Below are 19,871 nucleotides of genomic sequence, written 5' to 3' on the forward strand. Positions count from 1 at the left end.
TTTTTAGTTTTACAGGTATTTGTACTGTATTTTCCATTTTACGCATTGCATCATGGGAACAAGGACCTTCGCGAAGGTCAAGCTCGCTAACCGGACCCTGGAACATGTATCTTTTGGACTTCGGTTGGATTAAGAGACGGAGTTACCTTTCTGCCACCTCCCTGGTAAAGTAAAATAAATAAAAACACATTATTTTCTGTGAATAATGTTTTGAAATATTTGTAGTTGACTTGGTTTGACTTCGTGAGAGTCCTGGCACAGTCTAATTGCAAACTGTTTTGCAGTTGTTTTTTTTAATTACAAAAACGGGTATATTATTTTTTTACAATGCTGTGTTTGCTTGTGTATTATAAAAGTAAAACGCGGTGATTGCTGTATTACTATTCATGTATTTTACCGAATACCGGCCATTTTTTTTTTGGTCAAACTGAACTGGGCGCGTGAAAGCTAACCGTTCATGGCGTCATGCTACTTATGTCTCAATCCTGCTTTTTAATAATATCAAGCTGCAGTTGTCTTATTTGCTAAACTTGATTTGATGTCCCGGTTGTTAACATAAAAGCAGGTGGCCATTTAACTTCGGTAAATATACTTTCCATGTCAAGTTTGGGGTTTTAGAATATGGGAAATGTCGCCTGGAGTGGGGGGTAGTTGGAGGTGGTGGTGGGGAGTTTAGAGGGTCGAACGACGAACGAACGTAAACTTGGGGGGGGCGGGAAACCTTTAGACCAGGGGACGACGGTAAGACTGGGGTGGCGACGGCTCGTGTTTCAGTCAGCGTTAAATTTGTTGCATGTTCGGTGCTCTAATCAGGCATGTTGAGATTAGGTTAGGTTGATAAACTGTTAAAATGGGTCAGAAGCTTCTTGCCTTATATAAATTGTGGATTGTACATAGAGATAGTTAATTTTCATGTTTCTGAAATAGGAACAAACATCACTGAGAGTAAATAAAAGTGACGTTTGCAAGAAAAAATATTCCAATTGGGAGTTTTTACTGAAATGCCTGCTTGCAAACTCATTATCAGTTATTGTAGCTTAGCTTAAAAACTATATGAATAGTACTGTTCTAAATTTGTTGTCAGAACAAATCATTTCATTTTATTGTTAAAAAACAATAAAAACTAATTGATTTAATTATTGGAAGACTTGCATGTTTTGGTGTTTATATTTCTTTCTCCTTGTATGGTTATTTTGTTTTCTCTCCTCAACAGCTGCATCCAGACACTCCTGAACTTTTCCTGGAAAGCAACAAGACATCTTTAAAATAGGTGTGTACATTTATTTTTGATTTACTCAACCTGTTAAACCTTTAGTTTAAATTAATAAGTGTGTGGTGTTTTCTACAATAACATAGGCATAATGTTTTGTTATGTGTCTTTCTAATAATGTCTAACCCAGCACTATGTAACTTATATTTTTTTTACATATTTGTTGAAGCTGTCACTGGGTCGTGATATTGCACGAGAGATAATCAGTGAAAAAAATGTAGCTCTTCTGTTAGCCAGTGCTAACTGGATTCAAACAGTCAGAGCCATGAGGCAGGTCTTAGCGTGTCAATCACAAACTCTTGTGGTGCTGCTCATCCCACTTCTCCCTGATCTCTTGCATTTGGCTACGCTGCAGCTAACGGAACCTCTCATGAATGTTAAGGCTAGTTAGCATGGACACCGATGACAGTGGATAAACGGTTTTCTATTAATGTTAAGTTGATTGACAGTGCTAAGACTATCCTCCTGTCTCTGGTTGGTAGTGATGGATTTCTTCAGATGGAAATAGTAGCTCAGGGGGAGTGGAGGAGTTTTTATTTTCACAAATTATTTGTCTCATAACATAAAATCATGACATGGTGACTTTATTTTAACAAATATGCAAAAATCAGTGTACGTTTTTATTTTCAAAATAAAATATGTGTATTGTGTATGTTAGGGGTGCACCAATAAATCTTCCCCAAATCCTTAATTTTGAAGATTGGTGAACTGCCAATACATGTGAAAGTGATTTCATCCACTGATCTTATCTACCTCAGCAAAGATCTAAAAATCAACCACTTTCCTCTCCTGTTAGAGACATTTGACTGATAGACAGGCCCACCAGGTCATGTCTCCATGTTTGCAGTTATAAATAGTCACCCCACTGTTGCCAACCCACTGACGTTTTCTGCATTTAGCAATATTCAGACAAGACAATCAGCAATGGACAAAATCAGAATCATTCTTTTTGTTTATAGATTTTCTGGGCTCAAATCCTGAACAAGGTCGACTGACACGATGCAGACGAAGGTGAAGAAGCAGCTTTGCATTCCACCCAGATGGTTCAAGTCCCTTAATGAACTGAATGACTGGGAAACCATGGAAAATKTGAGCCTTTTGAAGTTTAAACGTGATTGGTCATCTCATCAAACCTGGTGCACCAAGAACCTTTGCGAAGCACAAGAACTGGTCTCAGAACATTTCAAGCTTTTGGTAACTGGACCTAAGAGTTGGATTAACCTTTTTTTGCAGAACATAAACATAAAATGGACTGWTTTGTTTTATGTTCACAGCGACTAGAGGTAATGAGAGCACACACTCATGAATCCAGTGTCTTCCACTGTCGTTGGCATTAGGCTGTTTATGCAGCATTTGATTTTTAACTAAATATTTAACTGTATTTCATTTATTTTGAAGTATGTTGGTCCTGTTTACAACTATAATTTTTATGTTCCAAAGCAATTATTTGTATGTTCCATCTAATAGTAATTAACAAAATAGTTTGACTACAAAGACTAGAGTCAATACTGCTTTACATTTAATTTATGCGTTGAAATTTGTATAGTAAAATGCAATAAATTAGTTGTGATGTGCAGAAGATGAACATTAGCAAGCTCAAGAATATGTTTAACTCTTAATATATAATAGCAAAGGTTAGTTATAAAGACTAGATGACGTCAATTTATGGTCATAAATTGCTAAATAAAATCTGCAAATTGTCGAATGGTTTTATTTTTATATCACTTTGCATGAACTACTTTCATTCAAACTGTTTCATGTTCTACAACTACATTTCCTGTAGACTTAAAATTTAGTTTTGTTTCAAAATTATGCTAAGAATGTATTAAATACATTAACTTTAATATATTTTACACTATAATTAATATAGAATACAGACTTCAATGGTTTGGAAGACAAAAGTATTTGGAAATGTCCAAAGTTTTTTTTTTTCTTAGTGTGTGATTATATCACAAAAGACAGAGTAAAAAGACAGAATTTCAGTTTTGGGTTAACAAAATATTGGTATATTTGACAAACTGTTAAATTATGGAAAATATTTTGATGGAAATTCTGGAAGAAAAAAAACCCAGAAAATGTCCTATAACTTTTTGCCAGGATATTTTCAGTTTTTTAACAGAATTTCCGTCAGATGTTTCCCGTAATTTAACAGTATTTTAGTTCACATTTTTCCGTAAACAAAACTGAAAATGTCCTGGTAATTTTCTGCCAGTACATTTTCTGTTTTTTTTTTTAATGAAATTTCAGCGGAATTTTTTCTGTAATTTAACAGGTTAGTTTTCTATGTTTAAAATTTAACAGAAAAAGCTGTTAAATTGCGGGAAAAAATCTGTTAAATTACGGAAAAATTCTGCTGGAAATTCCGTAAAAAAACAGAAAATTACCAGGACATTTTCTTGTTTTTTTACAGAATTTTTTTTTTTTACTGTGCAGGTTGTTCACATGTACAGCCGAAAAACACGTGATTAGTGATGGGATTAGTGATCCCATGGGTAGGATAGTCAGATGCCTAACAGTCATGCTTTTGGACTTTGGGAGGAAGCCGGAGTACCCGGAGAGAACCCAGACATGCATGGGGAGAACATGCAAACTCCATGCAGTTACTAAAAACCCCTAGAGGTCGGGCAGGAGAGCCACAGGACTCGCTATGAAGCCCTGGAGAAGCGTATTGCATTTTCAAATGTGTAGTGGAAAAGTCTCCGACCACATGTCTGAATACAGGTGGCTGTTTCTGTGGCTGTGCCTGAAACAGCCGCAAAACACGTAATTAGGATAGTCAGATGCCTAACAGTCATACTTTTGGAATTTGGGAGGAAGCCGGAGTACCCGGAGAGAACCCACGTATGCATGGGGAGAACATGCAAACTCCATGCAGTTACTATAAATCCCTTGAAGTTGGGCAGGAGTCGCACAGGACTCGCTATGAAGCCCTGGAGAAGCGTATTGCATATTGCTTTTTCCAATGTGTAGTGGAGAAATCTCCGACCACATGACTGAATACAGGTGGCTGTTTCTGAGCCTGTGTCTGAAACAGCCGCAAAACACGTAATTAGGATAGTCAGATGCCTTACAGTCATGCTTTTGGAATTTGGGAGGAAGCCGGAGTACCTGGAGAGAACCCACCCATGCACCACTACTGGCTGCTATTTCTGCTGTTTCTCTGTGTCCCTCAGCCTTTTCTTCAACTGTTCCACTTAAAGCTGCGGGTTTTTGTATATATTCGCTGAAAGATAGTGCCTTTCTTCTCCAAGGTTATTGGTTCCTGCTTCAAAGTGATGCTTCTTTCCTTCAGGGCAGTGCTTTCCTGCTCCAGGGCAGTGTTTTCCTTCTCCGGGGCGGTGTTTTCCTTCTCCAGGGCAGTGTTTATCTGCTCCAAAACTGTGCTTTTTTGCTCCAGAGAGGTTTTTTCTTTCTCTAAGGCGATGTTGTCCTGCTCCAGGGTGGTGATTTTCTGCTCCAGAACGGTCTTTTCCTTCTCTTGGGCAGTGTTTTCCTGCTCCAGGGAATTGTTTATCTGCTCCAAAACGGTGCTTTTCCCCTCTAGAGCAGTCTTTTCCTTCTTCAGTGTCATGGTGTCCTGCTCCAGGGTGGTGGTTTTCTGCCCCAGGGTAGTGTTTTTCTGCCTCAGGGCGATGTTTATATCTTTCAAGACATTTAGTCTCTGCTCCTGTTTGGTGTTTTCCTGCTCCAAACTGGTGTTCATTTTCGTCAAGATGGTGCGTTTCTTCTCCAGAGTACTGCATCTTTCCTTCAGGGCGGTGTTTTGCTGCTCCAGGCCGGTGCTTTTCTGCTTCAGGGCATTGTTTATCTGCTCCAAGATGTTAATTTTCTTCTCCAGAGCGGTCTTTTCCAGTGTGTATGTGTTCTGCACCAGGGTGGTGAGTTTCTGCTCCAAGGTAGTGTTTTTTTGGTCCAGGGTGCTTTTTTCCTGCTCCAAGGCAGTGTTTTTCTGCCTCAGGGCGATGTTCACATCCTTCAAGACAGTGATTCTCTGCTCCTGTTTGGTGTTTTCCTGCTCCAAACTGGTGTTCATTTGCATCAAGACGGTGCTTTTCTTCTCCAGAGTGCTGCTTCTTTCCTTCAGGGCTGTGTTTTCCTGCTCCAGGGCAGAGTTTATAGCTGCAGGGCATTGTTCATCTGCTCAAAGATGTCGCTTTTCTTCTGAAAGAAGGCGCTTTTCTGCTCCTGAGCCGTCTTTTCCTTCTCCAGTTCGGCGTTAGCCTCCATTAAATTTCTGATTTTTTTTGTCAATTTTTTAAATTTCTGATCTTTCTCCTCATTTTCTTTATCTTTAGTCTGTCTGTTAGAGGTCAATATGCTTACATTTTTTAAAATGCCAAAAAGCCTCTCAGCCTTTGTACTTACGGCTTCAGTTGAGCTCATTTTAACAAGCGATGATTTACTCTGATCACTCATATTTCAATCCTTTCTGGAGAAATCAAAAAACCTTGGAATGTTGATCTTGAAGACTTTTCTCTGCGACTTCTGAAATGGCAATGACCGTAGAATTCACGTCTGCAGCCTTATGACAATGCATTGATATGACATTCAGGAACGATCCGATTCTTCTGGACGGATCTTTCCTGATTACATTTATTTCAGCTCCAAGTATTTAATATCTAGATTTTTTTTATGGGAATGTGAATCTTTCAGTTCAATTTGAGAAGCAATTTTGATAGGTAAAAGTTCTTTTTTTTGTGTCACATAGGCGGGGTGCTGGTCTTGGGTAGGTGGTTTTGACTATAACTCTGCTACTGGCTCCTTGGTTGTCTGTCCTGTTCCACCCACCTTCTTTCCATCCCCTTTCTGTTGGATTTCTTTCAAAATAAATGCCACTATTGGCAAAAAAAGTGAAGTTCATGCTGTTAGGACAGGAGACAAGATGTTTCCATCYYTGAAATTATGATGCATAGAATCACATATCTAAGTCTAAATATGTTACAGAGTAAACACAACATGCTTTATCTGTGGCATTGTTCATTAAAATGGCACATTTCTAATGTATTAAAATTAAATACAATCGGTTCACTTAATGATATTAGCGATTAGGTAATCCATTAAGCAAGTACTATTACTTTTAATACTTAAGCATTTTTAAAAGCTAGTACATGTTTACTTTTACTTAAGTACAAATGTTAATGTGGTAGTTTTACTTTTACTTGAGTACATTTTACAACAAATATATTCTTATTTTAATATGAGGTACTCAATCACAGTACCTCATATTGCCAATCCAGGATATGTTAACGTCTCATTTTCAGGAACTTATTTTTCCCAAATCCCGAGAGGTGATAGAAAGCTCTCTGAATAAGGTACTTGGTGATTCTCCAAAAATCTAGAGTAAAATTAGGCAATATTTACTCTGCATATAATATAGGTATGTGAAAGCAGTAAGTATGTCATAAATATAAATTTTTGATGGTTATGCCTCTCATTTTCTCTTCATTTCATTTTTTTTTTGCTTGCGAGGGCACCCCTACTGCTCTACTGCTGTAATACTCCATGTATGTGAAGCTAATCTTCCTTCCTTCCCTTCATCCTGTACAAGTCTCGGATGTAGGGAAGGAATATACCGCCATGCTAAAAAACATCCAAAATCTACTCCAGTTTTTTTGAACTATCAAAACTATCCTAAAACTGTTTGGGATACTGCGGAGTAATAGGGTTGCCACAGCAAAGACCCTATTACCAACTGTACTACGTTTTAGACCAGCTAATAGTTTAAGTTATTTTAAGAGCATTTTGACTGAAAGAATAATCTGAACCAGTACTTAAGACACCTCTGTCAATAAGAAGCTGTGACTTGAGGTGCTGTACAGAAGCTTGTACTCTTGTCCCAAATGTAAACTGGTCCGGTTCAGGTTTAAATTAACAAGGTTTCCTCCATTACTCAGTGAAAATTGCTGATGTTGAGCTGCTCAAAGTGGAATTCACAGGAAACTACAGTTATCGCTGGGTGTTGTTTCATTTCTGTATTCTGTAACTTGCTCTTTGATGAATGTTTTAGCTGTACATGAAATATCAGACAATCCGGTTCATTACACACACAAACATATCGACTGTCTCTGGAGGACAAGCTCTCTGACATGGAGTGAGAACATTTCAGATGTTTTTCAATGGGTGCTTTGATGATGTAACGAAACTGAAAATCTGAAATCATGGTCAGACAGTCCTAAGAGGTATTCTTCCACACAACAGAGTTTGCAAAAGCAGGTGTGTTTCTGTAGATGCTGCTTATCAGCTATTTAGAGATTCACAATTAGATACTGCCCACTTACATCATCGGTTTGTTATAAAAAGCGCAAAGGTGCGTTTAGGTGCTATATGAAGAGGCTCTCTGCTCTCTAAGGCAGTGTGTCGGCTTTAAACGGAGGGCTATTTGTTTCAATGGCATTCTATTGATAAATGCCTCCCTATCAGTTGGTATCAATGCAGTTAATTATTATGTTTTTAAATACATGCATTTTCGTTTTTGGTTTTTCTAGAGTCGATCAAAGGTTTAGTCTGAACATGATTTGCCTCGTATTTTTGTTATTCGCTAGGTACAGTGTCTATAAATCAAAAACCCATCATGGATTTTTTTTTTGTTTTGTTTTGATTAGTAGACACTAACAGAAAACTACTCTAAGTCTGCTGGTGTCATTACGTGGTCTGTTTGAGAGGAAACTATAAATGTTCCTCTTGATGTTATCTCGCCTCGCTGCTGCAGCCTGGTTTCCTGGAATAACTTAACCAAAACGACGGTCAACTCATATAGAGAAATGGGCTTATGAGCTACTTGAGTACAGTTTAAAACAATGCAAATTCAAAGGAGGAAACAGAAGTTAAACATCAACATTAATTTGATGCCATTTAAGATGTAGACATCTTGTTTGCAACTTTTTTGTTGTTTGCTAATTTATTTATTCTTCACCGTTCTGCTGATCCTTAAGCATTATTTTCAAAATCATTCGTTTTGAAAGAGTTTTGTTCAGTAAGTCGGTCCACAACAGACAGAATATATAAATAGTGTGGTTTTTTTTAGTATTATGGATCTCTTTGGGCTCTGGGATAGTTCACCATTTAATTGAAGTTTTGTTCAGGTCTGGATGATTATGGAAAAAGAAAACACAGTCATCTGAAGAATGCATCGATCCAGAAATGGATCTAACTATCCAACCAGTTCATCTGTTTATCTGTCCCGGTACAGCCACCTCTCCATTCATCCATCCATTTATCCAACCCTCTTTCCATAAATCTATTCATCTACTCCTCCCTCAATCTAGCGATCTCTGCCTCCCCATTATCTACTAGTGCATCTGCCCATCTATTCATTAATTTATACATCTACCTATTTGTCCTGTGTACTCTCAATCGTCTGTTGTCTTTTTATCTATGTCTTTATACGTCCGCCCCGCAATCTATTCTTTCATTTGTCGATTCATCCTTCCATTTATCTTGTCTGTCCATTAATCTATCTGTCCCTCGGTGCCTCCGTCCATCAGTTTTTCCATTCATCCATTCTGCGGATGGATAAATTTACACCATTAATTTCATTCTCAACCTCTGTATCTCAACTTTGATAATAGGTGGAGAAATGGACTGATGACTCTGGAAAATTGAGCTTGGGAAAAGTATGAAATTATGACATTAGACCATAAACAGACATTTTACCTTCTGTAAAAAATACTTTCATTCAGGCCTGACCTAAAATCCATCTCCCTGATCAGCACAACAGTAGAGGAGAGGCGTACATTGTGATTTGAGCACATTATACGTCACAACCGTGAAACACCCTGATAAGCTTTAAACCTGGTTTCACTCAGGAATGCGTCGTCTGTTAGAATATCAGCGGAATCACAGTGAGGACAGAAACCGGCTTATGTCTACCGAAGCTGGGATGTTTTTGTGTTTGGGCATGAGAGGTGAGTCTGCCTCCTGTTGGCAACCAGACAGACAGCCTGCTGCTGTTCCAAAAAATGTGGAAATTACATTTGGATCCCCACCTGGTGACCAAATTGTGGAAATAACCCAGACGTCTGTTCTGCCAGCTTCTTCTTCAGTTGTTGTTTCCTTTGAGAGTCAAGCTGCACATTAAATGTTGGCAAGCTCTGCTAGAGGAGTCCATATTGCCATTTTAAAGTTCTTTAATATTACAGATTTTATTTATTAATTTTTTTTCCAACCCCTTTGAGTTGTCTTGCCAAGTTCTGTTTAGAATATGTCTTTTTTTATTTCCATTCCAGCAATGTGCTTGAATATATTTTAAAGAGAAGGTAAGATGAATTTGCCAGAACTGGAGAGAGTAAGATGTCAATGTGATTAAAGGGTTTTCTTACACCTCTCAAAGCTTTTAGTCAGACTAAACTGTACTTCTTTAAGCAACGGGCAACACAACACTGCGGTTGCAGTATAGTGTAAGTAAGTCACACAGAACCTAAAGTTTAAGACTTGAATTTACTTCAAAAAGGCGTGTTTTCTAATTCCCATTAATATTTGATAGCATCTTATAGTCCTATGTGCAGTCATTCACATATTTCTGTATAGTGCACAAATTTGCAATGGCATTTCACATTTTTTGATGTTTTCCTTATCTTGATCATTTAAAACATCGTAGTTTTAAATTATGACCTATGTATGGAGCCCTTAGTCCTCGTAGCGGTAGTCGCGGGTTCGATTCCCGTCCTGGTGACATTTGCCACATGTCTTCCCTCTCTCTCATTGCCCTATTTCCTGTCTAACTACTTTCAAACAAAGGCCACTAGAGCCAACAAAACCTTTAAAACAAAACTACAGTATTTTTTTTAGGAGGATTATAAGTGAATGTGACAACATAAAGTAGCACAATAATGAAGGTTGAAAATGACAAATGGTTTTAAAGGATTTTTCCTAACAAACGTCTGAAAAGTGAAGCTTGCATTTCATCCCCTGAGTCAATACTTTTGCTGCGATTTCTGCTGCAAATGTTTCTGATGTCTCTATTCTGTCCAGCTTTCTTTGGGAAGAAAGCTTTCCAAAGAAGGTCAACCTATCCCCATTCTACTTTGCAAAACAACTCAAGCTCAATCAGGCTGGATGAAGAGTCTTTCCACAATAGATTGACAACTGGATTTTGACTGGGCCATACCAACACATGACTGCTTTGATCTGATCTGTCCCATTACATGTCTGACTTTATGCTTTGGGTGGCAGCCCTATAGAGAGACGAAGATCAATAATCTTTTGCTGTCTCCAACACCTTCGCTTCTATGATGGTCCCATATCTACCTTCATCCATTTTCCCATTAACTCTGACATCGGCATGATGTAATTTATAGGTCTTTTGACTAGTGGGTGCTCTTCCACACGTTTTCCTCAAACTTAAAATGAATGTGCTATGGATATATTTCAACAGGTTTGCAGAGTGCTGGCAGATAGCTGTCCTTCCAACAGATTCTCCCACCTGAGTTGTGGATCTCCTCCAGAGTTACCCTGGACGACTGGCCGCTTCTCCTAGCTAAAACTGTCAGCTTATGTGAACAGTCTTGTGTTTGAAATCCTTGCTGCAGTTTTAGATTATTTTTCTTGATATTTTAATACCTAACCCTGCTTTAATCTTCTCTGGTGTCTGTTGTATTTTTGGTCTGCAAGATGGTTGTTCTCAACTATATGTGTGATGATTCATGGTATTTGTGTTGAGGTTACATAACACACAGGAGAACTCTGTTTACTTAACTTTCTGTACGATTTTCAAGCTTCATATTTGTAAAACATTTTTGATTTTTTTTTTTTTCCCTCTTCCTTTCGCATGTTCCTGCACAATCATTCAGTACTCTGTGTTGGTCAATGACATTATGTCCCAATAATATACACTGGAGTTGACGGTGGAGCCAAAAGTAATCTTTGCAAGGCATTTTATGGGAGTCTCCTGGAAGTTCATTCATTTCTGTGGGAATTACTTTAATCTCTGAAACTCTGCCTGCTGCCTCACTTCCCATACTGAAACTTGCCTCTAACTCCTTTAAAATATTTAAACTCTGCAGCTAAATTTGAATGTGTGGAACTAGGGCACACGAGTTAGTACACTGAGCTTTTTCATATGCACTCGGGATTGCAAGATATCAAAATATAACCCCTTATGAAAGTAACAGGATATGTTCTTTTCAGGAATTTTATTGCAGAGAAACCTCAAGAATAATGTGTGCGACAACCGTGTTAGACTAATCATGAGTATTTCACGCTGAATAAAAATAAATGGCGGGTTGTAAGATAATGAGATGCCACTCTCAAAGAAATGTTTAAAACTTTGGTGTTTTGTTAAATTTATTGTTCTAAAGCCTGCATATTGGGATCAAATATATTTTATAATTCTCTAGACTCCATTTTCTTTTTCATACATATTTGCCTTTTGAAGTTTATAAAAAATTGCTCCCGTAACTTCAAAGATAGTGCTGTTGTCCAAAATTATACTAAGAAGCTGTAGTTTTACAAAATATAAAAGACACAAATCTTGCACCTGTGTGACCAGGCAAAACAGAGTTGTTTATGAAAGTGTGTTTGACCAGTAAACTAAAGATAACAAGGATCACAGTAGATTATTGTTGTTTACTAAGATCAAGTCTAGCTAAATTTATTTATTAATATTCCCATTACCAACGCCAGCCACAAAAATTAGCTTTAGTTCAGTTACCTCTGTGAAAATCTAGCAGTCATAGCCAAAGTGTAAGACCTGCTCCAGATCATTTTCCTCTGTTGGCCCTTTAAATGACTGTCTTCATTAAAACTGAGATTCTTGGCTCTTTACTGTAGATGTCTCTCTTTTGATGAGTCATTTGTTATGCATTGCAAGCATTTCTGAAAATGAGGCTTCTTGTGGAGAGATGTGACGCTGTTGGCTTGATTGGTGTTGTGTAGCTTCAAAGAGAGGCCAATCAGTGTGCAAGAGTAAAATAATTTTCATTAGAGCGCGCCAAGGAAGACCAGGAAGCTAGTGTTGTGCTGAAAGAAATTGACTTGTTTCTTTGATGGAATCTTTAGTTCTTTTTTTTTTTTTTTTCCTTTTGAAACAGCACTTTTTTTGTGTAACATACAGAAATGAACATTTTCAACCTCTTGGAGCAGCCTAAGTACTGTCGGGGACAGTCCTCTGATGTTATTAATCTTGAGCATGCTGGTTTTGAAGCATTGCATGATCAGAGCAAAATTCACTGCGTGAGAAGCTATACATTCATCACCTGACAGACAGTTAAAGAAGACGCCTTTGATGTTTCAGTCATATACTAGAAACATATTTTGAATGTAAAACTGCTGCTTTCTTGATTTTAATGTTCATCTTTCCTTTCAGAATCACTTTTCCCTCATATAACCCTCATTATGTTAGTGAACTCCTTTCAGCAGGCTGTGATTCCTGTTTCTGTCTTGCCTTTAAAGTCCCATGACAGCTCCGCGAGAGGAAGAAGCGAGTTTACTGGGATGGCCTCCTTCTGTACAGAAGCGTTACTGGAGGCCTCAAGTTGAGTTTCATGGGCAGCACTCCGAGTTAATAGGCTGCATTCTACAATTGGAGTAAAAAAAAATAAAATAAAATCTCTGCTTGTTTACAAGACCGGGTTTGTGCCAAGAACATGACAAACGCTTCCCCAGACTTAAAGCTAACGGCAAACGCAGAAAGGTGGCATATTAACAAGAACACCTAAATCTGTCTGCTTTGCTTAACCTCTTAGACTTCAGTCTTGGAAAAACATGACAACTGCATTAACGTTTGTTAGCAACCTCATGTTTGGGAGATGAAGCCAGTGCCACATATCTGCAGGGTATGATCGGGTGAAACGTGTGCTAATTGTTGTGCGGTAATGTGTGTGGATGTTGTTGTGGTTGAAGAGTTTGTGTGGCATTTTGTGAAGGCCTTGATGAAAGCCTTAGTCTGCTGATGGAAATCAATGGGGCCTTTTGTAGTAGAAGGAGAGTAGCCAGTTCCAGGCCTCTGTCGACTGATGTGGCGTCGTTGGACTTTGACAAGCATTTAATGGCGCGTCACTGGGCTGGACAGGTGATCAATTTATTTAGGCAGTAATGTATGTATCCCCTGGTAAATCTTTAATTAATGGGGAAGGAAGAGGACAATTGGGACGCCGAGGTCCGGAGCATATGAAAACGCAGCAGGGTAAAAGGGGGGAGTTGCTTCCTCATTTCCTTTTTAATTAGGTGTAAACTGCTTGATACTGCTGTTGTGTTTCATTACGTTTCCAAATGCCTTCGTCAAGCCTAATCTTCTTTCAGCAAGACAAGGTTTTTTTATGCCAAACAGAAGAGAAAAATAAGTATCGACATGAAATTCACACGTGGACATCCAAATAATCAAATAATACAAAGGCATGTAAGGCTTCACAGTGGTGCAGTTTGTAGAGCTGTTACCTTGCAGCAAGAAGGTTTTGGGTTCGATTCCCGGCCTGGGAATCCTCCCACAGTCCAAAAACATGACTGTCACGTTAATTGGCTTCTCCAAATTGTCCCTAGGTGTGTGTGTGTGTGCATGGTTGTTTGTCCTGTCTGTCTGTTGCCCTGCGACAGACTGGCGACCTGTCCAGGGTGAACCCCACCTCTCGCCTGGAACGTTAGCTGGAGATAGGCACCAGCACCTTCTGACCCCAGTAAGGGACAAGGGCGTACAGAAAATGGATGGATGGACAAAGGCGTGTATACAAAACAAAATAAGTTATTCCATAAATTGTAATGTGAAATGGTGCATAATGTTATAGAAAATTTGTATCTAAGTGCCAACCTATGTCAGCTGCAAGATTTCTCATTACCAATACTGACCTGTTTCGATGTAATCGTTAGAAGAGGGACAGCTTTACACACTGCACCAAAACCCTAAACAAGAGTTATGTTTGAGGTGAAAGAACCTGTAGTACATGCAGCTTTATTTAGATCAAAGAAGTATGATCGAACGAAGGGATTCTAAACTATTCTTGATCATTTGAAGATGAGGGATTGGGATTTGTTTTAAATAGGCCAGTTATTTCAAAATCACAGCAAATAAAACTTTTAGTTGGCTTTGTAGTTGCTAGAATGTCCCAGAATTTTACCTGGCTAGAATAAAAAGATCAGAATAAAGAAGTGATGACATACACAGAAGAGAAGGCAAAAACCTTCACCTTTTTTGACAATTGGTGTCTTTTTTGAGCATATGGTAGACGTTGTAAAACTTATCACTAAGTATTTAAGAAATGTAATACTATTTATAATACTTATTCCATTTACCATTCCTCTTCACTTTTTTTTTTGTCAGCAAGCCTATTAGAAATTGACTTACATACAAGAAGCAACAGAAGAGAATTCCCAGTTATCCTAAGGGAAAGAAAAGCATTCCGGGATCCTTGTAGTCCCACTTTAGAGTACACCATCCCTAAGCTATAGCAGAGCAGCAAATCTACTACCTGGGCACTTACCCTTTTTCCACTTTTCATGGACAATTGGCTTCTTTTCTGGACCACTGCACTGCTATGAAACAGAGCCCACAAGCACCACATGCATCATATATAGTACTATCTAGAAAAAAAGGAACAACAAGAAACTATTTGTTCCTCTGCCGTCTTGTGAACCTTTCAGTTTTTCTCCACTGATTTCGTCTGCTAGTTTTCTGCTGGGGTTTCAGGGGACCTTTTGGAACAATGCACAATATTATTAAAAATAAAATATTTTGTCCCGAAGAGATGTCTGCTGTTAGGAAATCATTTGGAAATCCAACCATCATACAGAATGCGTGTGATGGAATTACCTTATTGTCAAAAGGCGAAGAGAAAACACTCTTCCTTTGCTCACAATGTGTTGCTCATACTACAGTCAAAAAGATAGAGCAGGGTGTATGTTCATGCATAGGGATATTAAAGTGACAGTGTGACTCTATCTTTATGCATCAATCCATTCTGTATTTGAAAGATTTCTGGGTGTGGGTGGAAAAAAGTAACACTATTAACTCTCCCCTGAATGTGTGGAGGAGATTGTGTTTATGTTTTCTATGAATATATTTTGAAAGACATTAAAAACCGCCAGCGTTCTCGGTTGCATGCACCAAACAGAAACACAAACTGATAAATAATTTAAAGCTCACAGGAGCCGACGCTATATTTTTGCTACGTTTCTTGGACATGTTATCAGTTGATGTTTAATGCTGGAACATTTTTAATTAAGGAATAAACTTTAACAATTCGTCAAGCTCAGGTTCACTCATCTGTTGAGCAAACTGCATTTTGCTATCTCTTATTTGTAAAACCATTGCACTCTACAGAAAAAGCAGTGGTTTCATTATTCCATTAGATTTAAAGATATTTTGATATTTTTCAACTGCGTAGTTTGTGTTAGGCTCCTCTATGTTTGCCTGTTTCAGATGCATTGAACATACAAACTTTTAATATTATTAAACTTTGTACAATTACCAGTTGTTTCCAATCTAAAGGGTAAAATATATACATGCTGTTTTAAATATAAAGGTGCATTGCCAATAATATTTGGTCAAACATCCCTGGGAGAAGTGCAGAGAAATAACACTTTTTTGCAGTTATCGCCAAGATTCTAACAAATTCCTGACTGATATTTGACCCTCTTGGGTGAATTGATATAATTCAGTCAAATCTCTACTGCATAGTTTCCATAACAAAGGATTAGAATTAGGATTCATGAAACTTTGTTTGCCGCCTTCACTCATTTTAAAACCATTTGAATGAACGAAAATGGATGGATAATCCTTAAAAATAGAGACAGTTAAAGGAAATCATTCAATTTGAGAAAGATTTGAAATTTGAAAATGACAAATGTGTAGGAATCCTGCTTCTTGATTTTGAGGAGAGGAGAGGAGGAACAAAGGGATTTCCCCTGACAAGGATTTCTGAGCTCCTAATCTACTGGACGGTGGTCGTCCTCAAAATCTATTAATTCTGTTTCCAGTCTAGACAGTCAAACCTTGATGGCAAATGGTGGATGACACCGTTGCAAGAATTTCACCCAAGTGTTATGGGAGCTATGCTGCACACACAAAAAAAGTTATATTATTTCACTAACTTTGCCTAAAAAAAACAAAAACACGATGCTTTCAGACCGTGAAAGGCAGCGGTTACAGTCAATTGCTCTTTAAAGATAATTTAAAATGGCTGCAGGATTTATGCAGGAGTCTCTTCTTCTGTCACCAGCGTATTAGTCTGACTGTGCTCTAATTGTTTGTGAGTTAAGGACAAAATGAGAGCGTTTGTGTGTGTGAGATGTGAAGGGGATGGGGGTTGTCCATGAAGTATAGGAGAAAAGTCTTTACATCTACTTTACAGTATCAGAGTTCAGTTCGATGTTGCGATAATTAGACTTTGAGTTTGGAAAGTGAAGATGAAGTCAGACAAAATTAGGCTAACCTGCCCTCAGGTAATTCTGCAGTATATTGATATCCAATAACCAATTTATGTAGCTCCTTGGACTTTTCTAACTCATCTCCACTGAGATACTGTTCGAGTTTAGCGAAATGAATCTGTAGAGGTTGTACTCCTGGGATGCAGTATTATGTTCTCTTTAAATTTTCAATGTTTCTTGTACAGACGAATTAAAAGTCTGCTGGGTTTTCGTTGCTTCATTAATTAGTCTGTGGTTTTAAACAGTCACTACAAGTACAAAATAAAAAAGAGCATCATCAGTTGCTGAATGCCTTCTATAAGCTATTATATAGTGTCGCATTTTCTTTGTCTCTTATCTTGTGATCTGATGGGGAAATCTTTCTGTCACTGCAGGTGAATCTTTGGACAGTAGGAACGCTGGCGGGATTCCCAGAGGATACTGGAACTTTTCCTGGGTAGCCGAGGATGACCTAAGTTTTCCAAATGACACCGTGGCCAAGTCAGGTGAGTCGGTTGTTGTCAGCTTCCCTCAGAGAGGCTGAGGAGCCTTTGTCCTCCACATTTTTTCTTTTTCTTTCCCCAATTGGCCTCAACGCTGGGCGTCAGCTTCCCATCAGTGCACATGAACATCTCTGTCTGACCTGCCTCCAATCATCCTTCCTGGCACCGTCACAAAGCTTGGTTTTTGCTTTGATCAGCCTGACCATGAACCTCCCCCCCCCCTCCCCCCCTTCAAGTTTCCAGATAAACCCAACTTATTTTTACACACATGGTCCTATTAGCAGGATAAGGAAATGGAGCATCAATAGAAGCTAACAAAGAAAATATGTACCATATTTTATAAAGATAAAAATGTTCAACTATCCAGCCGTGATAGATTTGTTTAAACACAAGCATACGCAAGACGAAGAACTCCATTAAGTAAAATATAATGGAGCAGGAGGCTTTCAGAATTTATAGTTCCCAAAAGAAGTTAATAGTAAAGTTTTTCAGGTTAAAGCATCAATCTAATCTTATCAGTGGTGGCTAGATACACTCCTAAAGAGCTGGTCTTATGCAGGGATTAGATGCATCCTTTCTTCAACACATGTATCAAATGTATTGGTTAATGCACCTATTAATTGTCATTCTGGTGTAGAATACAAACCCATTCAGTAAATTGGAATATTATTAAAAATCCCATTTAGTTTTTAAATTTTATCACTGAATGAAACACAATAAACAAAACACATAATTGCACATTATTTCGGTCAATTACACAAATATGGATGTTTGAAAGCTTTTACTTATTTTAATTATGATGATATTCCACTTATAGTTACTTCAAACACTGCATTTTTTTTAGAATCAGGCCAATTAAGTATTTTTTAAAATAGAAATGTGGGCTTACTGGAAATTATTTTAATACCTGCTTTAAGATTGCTGTTTCCAAAAGGTACTTTTAGTCTGACTAGTGAGTCTCATTGGGGAGAATATCCTAATCACTGTAGAAAACCACACCTGCAAAAATTTACTTTGAACATTCAGAAGCTCAGATTTTGCACATTGTTCAGGCACAGTGGGATTGGAGGGAAAGCCACACCTAAATTAGATGTAGGTCTGGGCTTTGACTGGGTCATTTACACATATATGTTTCATTAATCTAAACCATTCATTCTTCCCGTCTCAAGTCTTTTGCTTCTAACAGGTTTTCGTCCAGGATTGACCTGTATCTTAGCATCATCATTAACCAGTTTGCCTGTCAAATGCCAATGGAAAAACAAATCCACGGCTTGATGCTGCCCACCACCAACTGTCACAGGAGGGAGGGTTGCAATTTGCATATGCATTGTAGCAGGAATCTGTCACAAAACATGGTCGTAGCACCCTTATTTCTTACCTGATTTCTATAAAATATAGTATAAATTAAAGCTGAGAAAATTGCTGATGTTCTGATATGTAAAATATGTGCTCTCTGTGGATATAAATCAGAGTTTGTTTTCTATCAGTTCCTGTCGAGATGCAAGAGAGGCCTAAGCAAATTTCTCTTTTATTTTGGTTAATAAGTTCATTTCACATAACTGCTGCTGTTAAAAGTAGTTTAAAATTTCACAAACCGTGCCACCTATGCTTTATGAAATATTTCATCCTATTTGATGATTGTGTGCAGAACATGGCTATATTCATAACAAACGAGGCAATTAGTCCAGTTTTTTATTGTTTATTGAAGGCTTAAAAATGAGAGCGGCTGCAGTGCGCCACAGCAAAGGGAATATAACGCTGATAAACAGTTGTGAAACAATTTTAAATCACTTATATTCTGCCTTTTCTTGCTTTCTGTGTCAGCTTTAGTCTACACACACACACAGAGACACAGACCCGTTGTCATGGCAACCAACACAACACCTTTGCTAACCCCCAGAGCGGAGTGTGATATATTGACCAGAAAGCCCTGAGCTACAGTCAGCTTCCTGTTTGTGGATTGTTCTCTGGTCCGCTTGCATCCACATATACATTCAAACCACATCAGATTTCCCTTCAGCCAAACCGAGACCTAGGTTTTTAATTGTACCAGACTTTGCTTATTTGGCCTGCATTAGAGTTTTATGCATTCACACCTCCCCAAGCGAACCGGACCTTAAAGACAAACGAACTGAAGTTTGACCAAAGCAGACTAAACAGGGCTGGTGTGAATGCACCCTATAAGTCCAGTTGCGTTGGAGTCCTGCAGGAGCGTGCCTTTGGTTGGGAGTGAGTAAATGTTGATTGAATCCACATTTTCATAAATTCCGTCTCTTGTCATGTTTAATCTTTGTCCAGATTAAAAAAGGGATTACAAATTCAGGCTTGAGGGGCAACTTCTCAGCCACAGTTTATGAATATATTTTCATTCTGACATCTAAAAACAAAATATGAGATTGAGAGCAACTTTGGGAATTCAGCTGTATAAAAGCAGCTTATCCTAACAGATGCACAACATCATCAATAATAAGCACTTTTTAAAAGATGTTTTCTTTTCCCTCAGGCAAAAACTTAAAATTAGCAAGCTTTAAACTGATGCTGTACTAAGAATGAAAAGGTAGTATCTTTTTAGAAAATGCTGGATAAATGAAATAGCTGTTTGCTCTTTTGATTAGAATAATAATGAGGAATGGTCCTGCTGCTGAGACCACTTGTAAAGTCTCCTCCATTGTCTTGGAATTTCGATTCTCCTTTTTGGTCCCTGCTTTCAGACTAAAATCCAAAGGATGGCAACAACAGTTATGTCACATATATCGGTGCACAAG

The 19,871-nt window shown here is 38.2% G+C and overlaps 1 protein-coding gene and 1 long non-coding RNA gene across 2 annotated transcripts in view; both read left to right on the forward strand.

Annotated features, from left to right (window-relative positions):
• alk (ALK receptor tyrosine kinase) overlaps positions 1 to 19,871 on the forward strand; it is a 410,868-nt gene that overhangs the window by 152,119 nt on the left and 238,878 nt on the right. Inside the window, exon 2 of the mRNA XM_017302413.1 lies at positions 16,999 to 17,109. Within this exon, the coding sequence (XP_017157902.1) occupies positions 16,999 to 17,109 (111 nt within the window). The remainder of the gene's footprint in view (positions 1 to 16,998; positions 17,110 to 19,871) is intronic.
• Positions 81 to 2,639, forward strand: LOC103458699 (uncharacterized). Its single transcript, XR_532613.1, has 3 exons — positions 81 to 164; positions 1,214 to 1,270; positions 2,230 to 2,639. It is a non-coding gene; the product is annotated as an uncharacterized LOC103458699 (long non-coding RNA).

This window comes from Poecilia reticulata, linkage group LG22 (genome assembly GCF_000633615.1).
Source record: "Poecilia reticulata strain Guanapo linkage group LG22, Guppy_female_1.0+MT, whole genome shotgun sequence".
NCBI classification, from domain to species: Eukaryota; Metazoa; Chordata; class Actinopteri; order Cyprinodontiformes; family Poeciliidae; genus Poecilia; species Poecilia reticulata.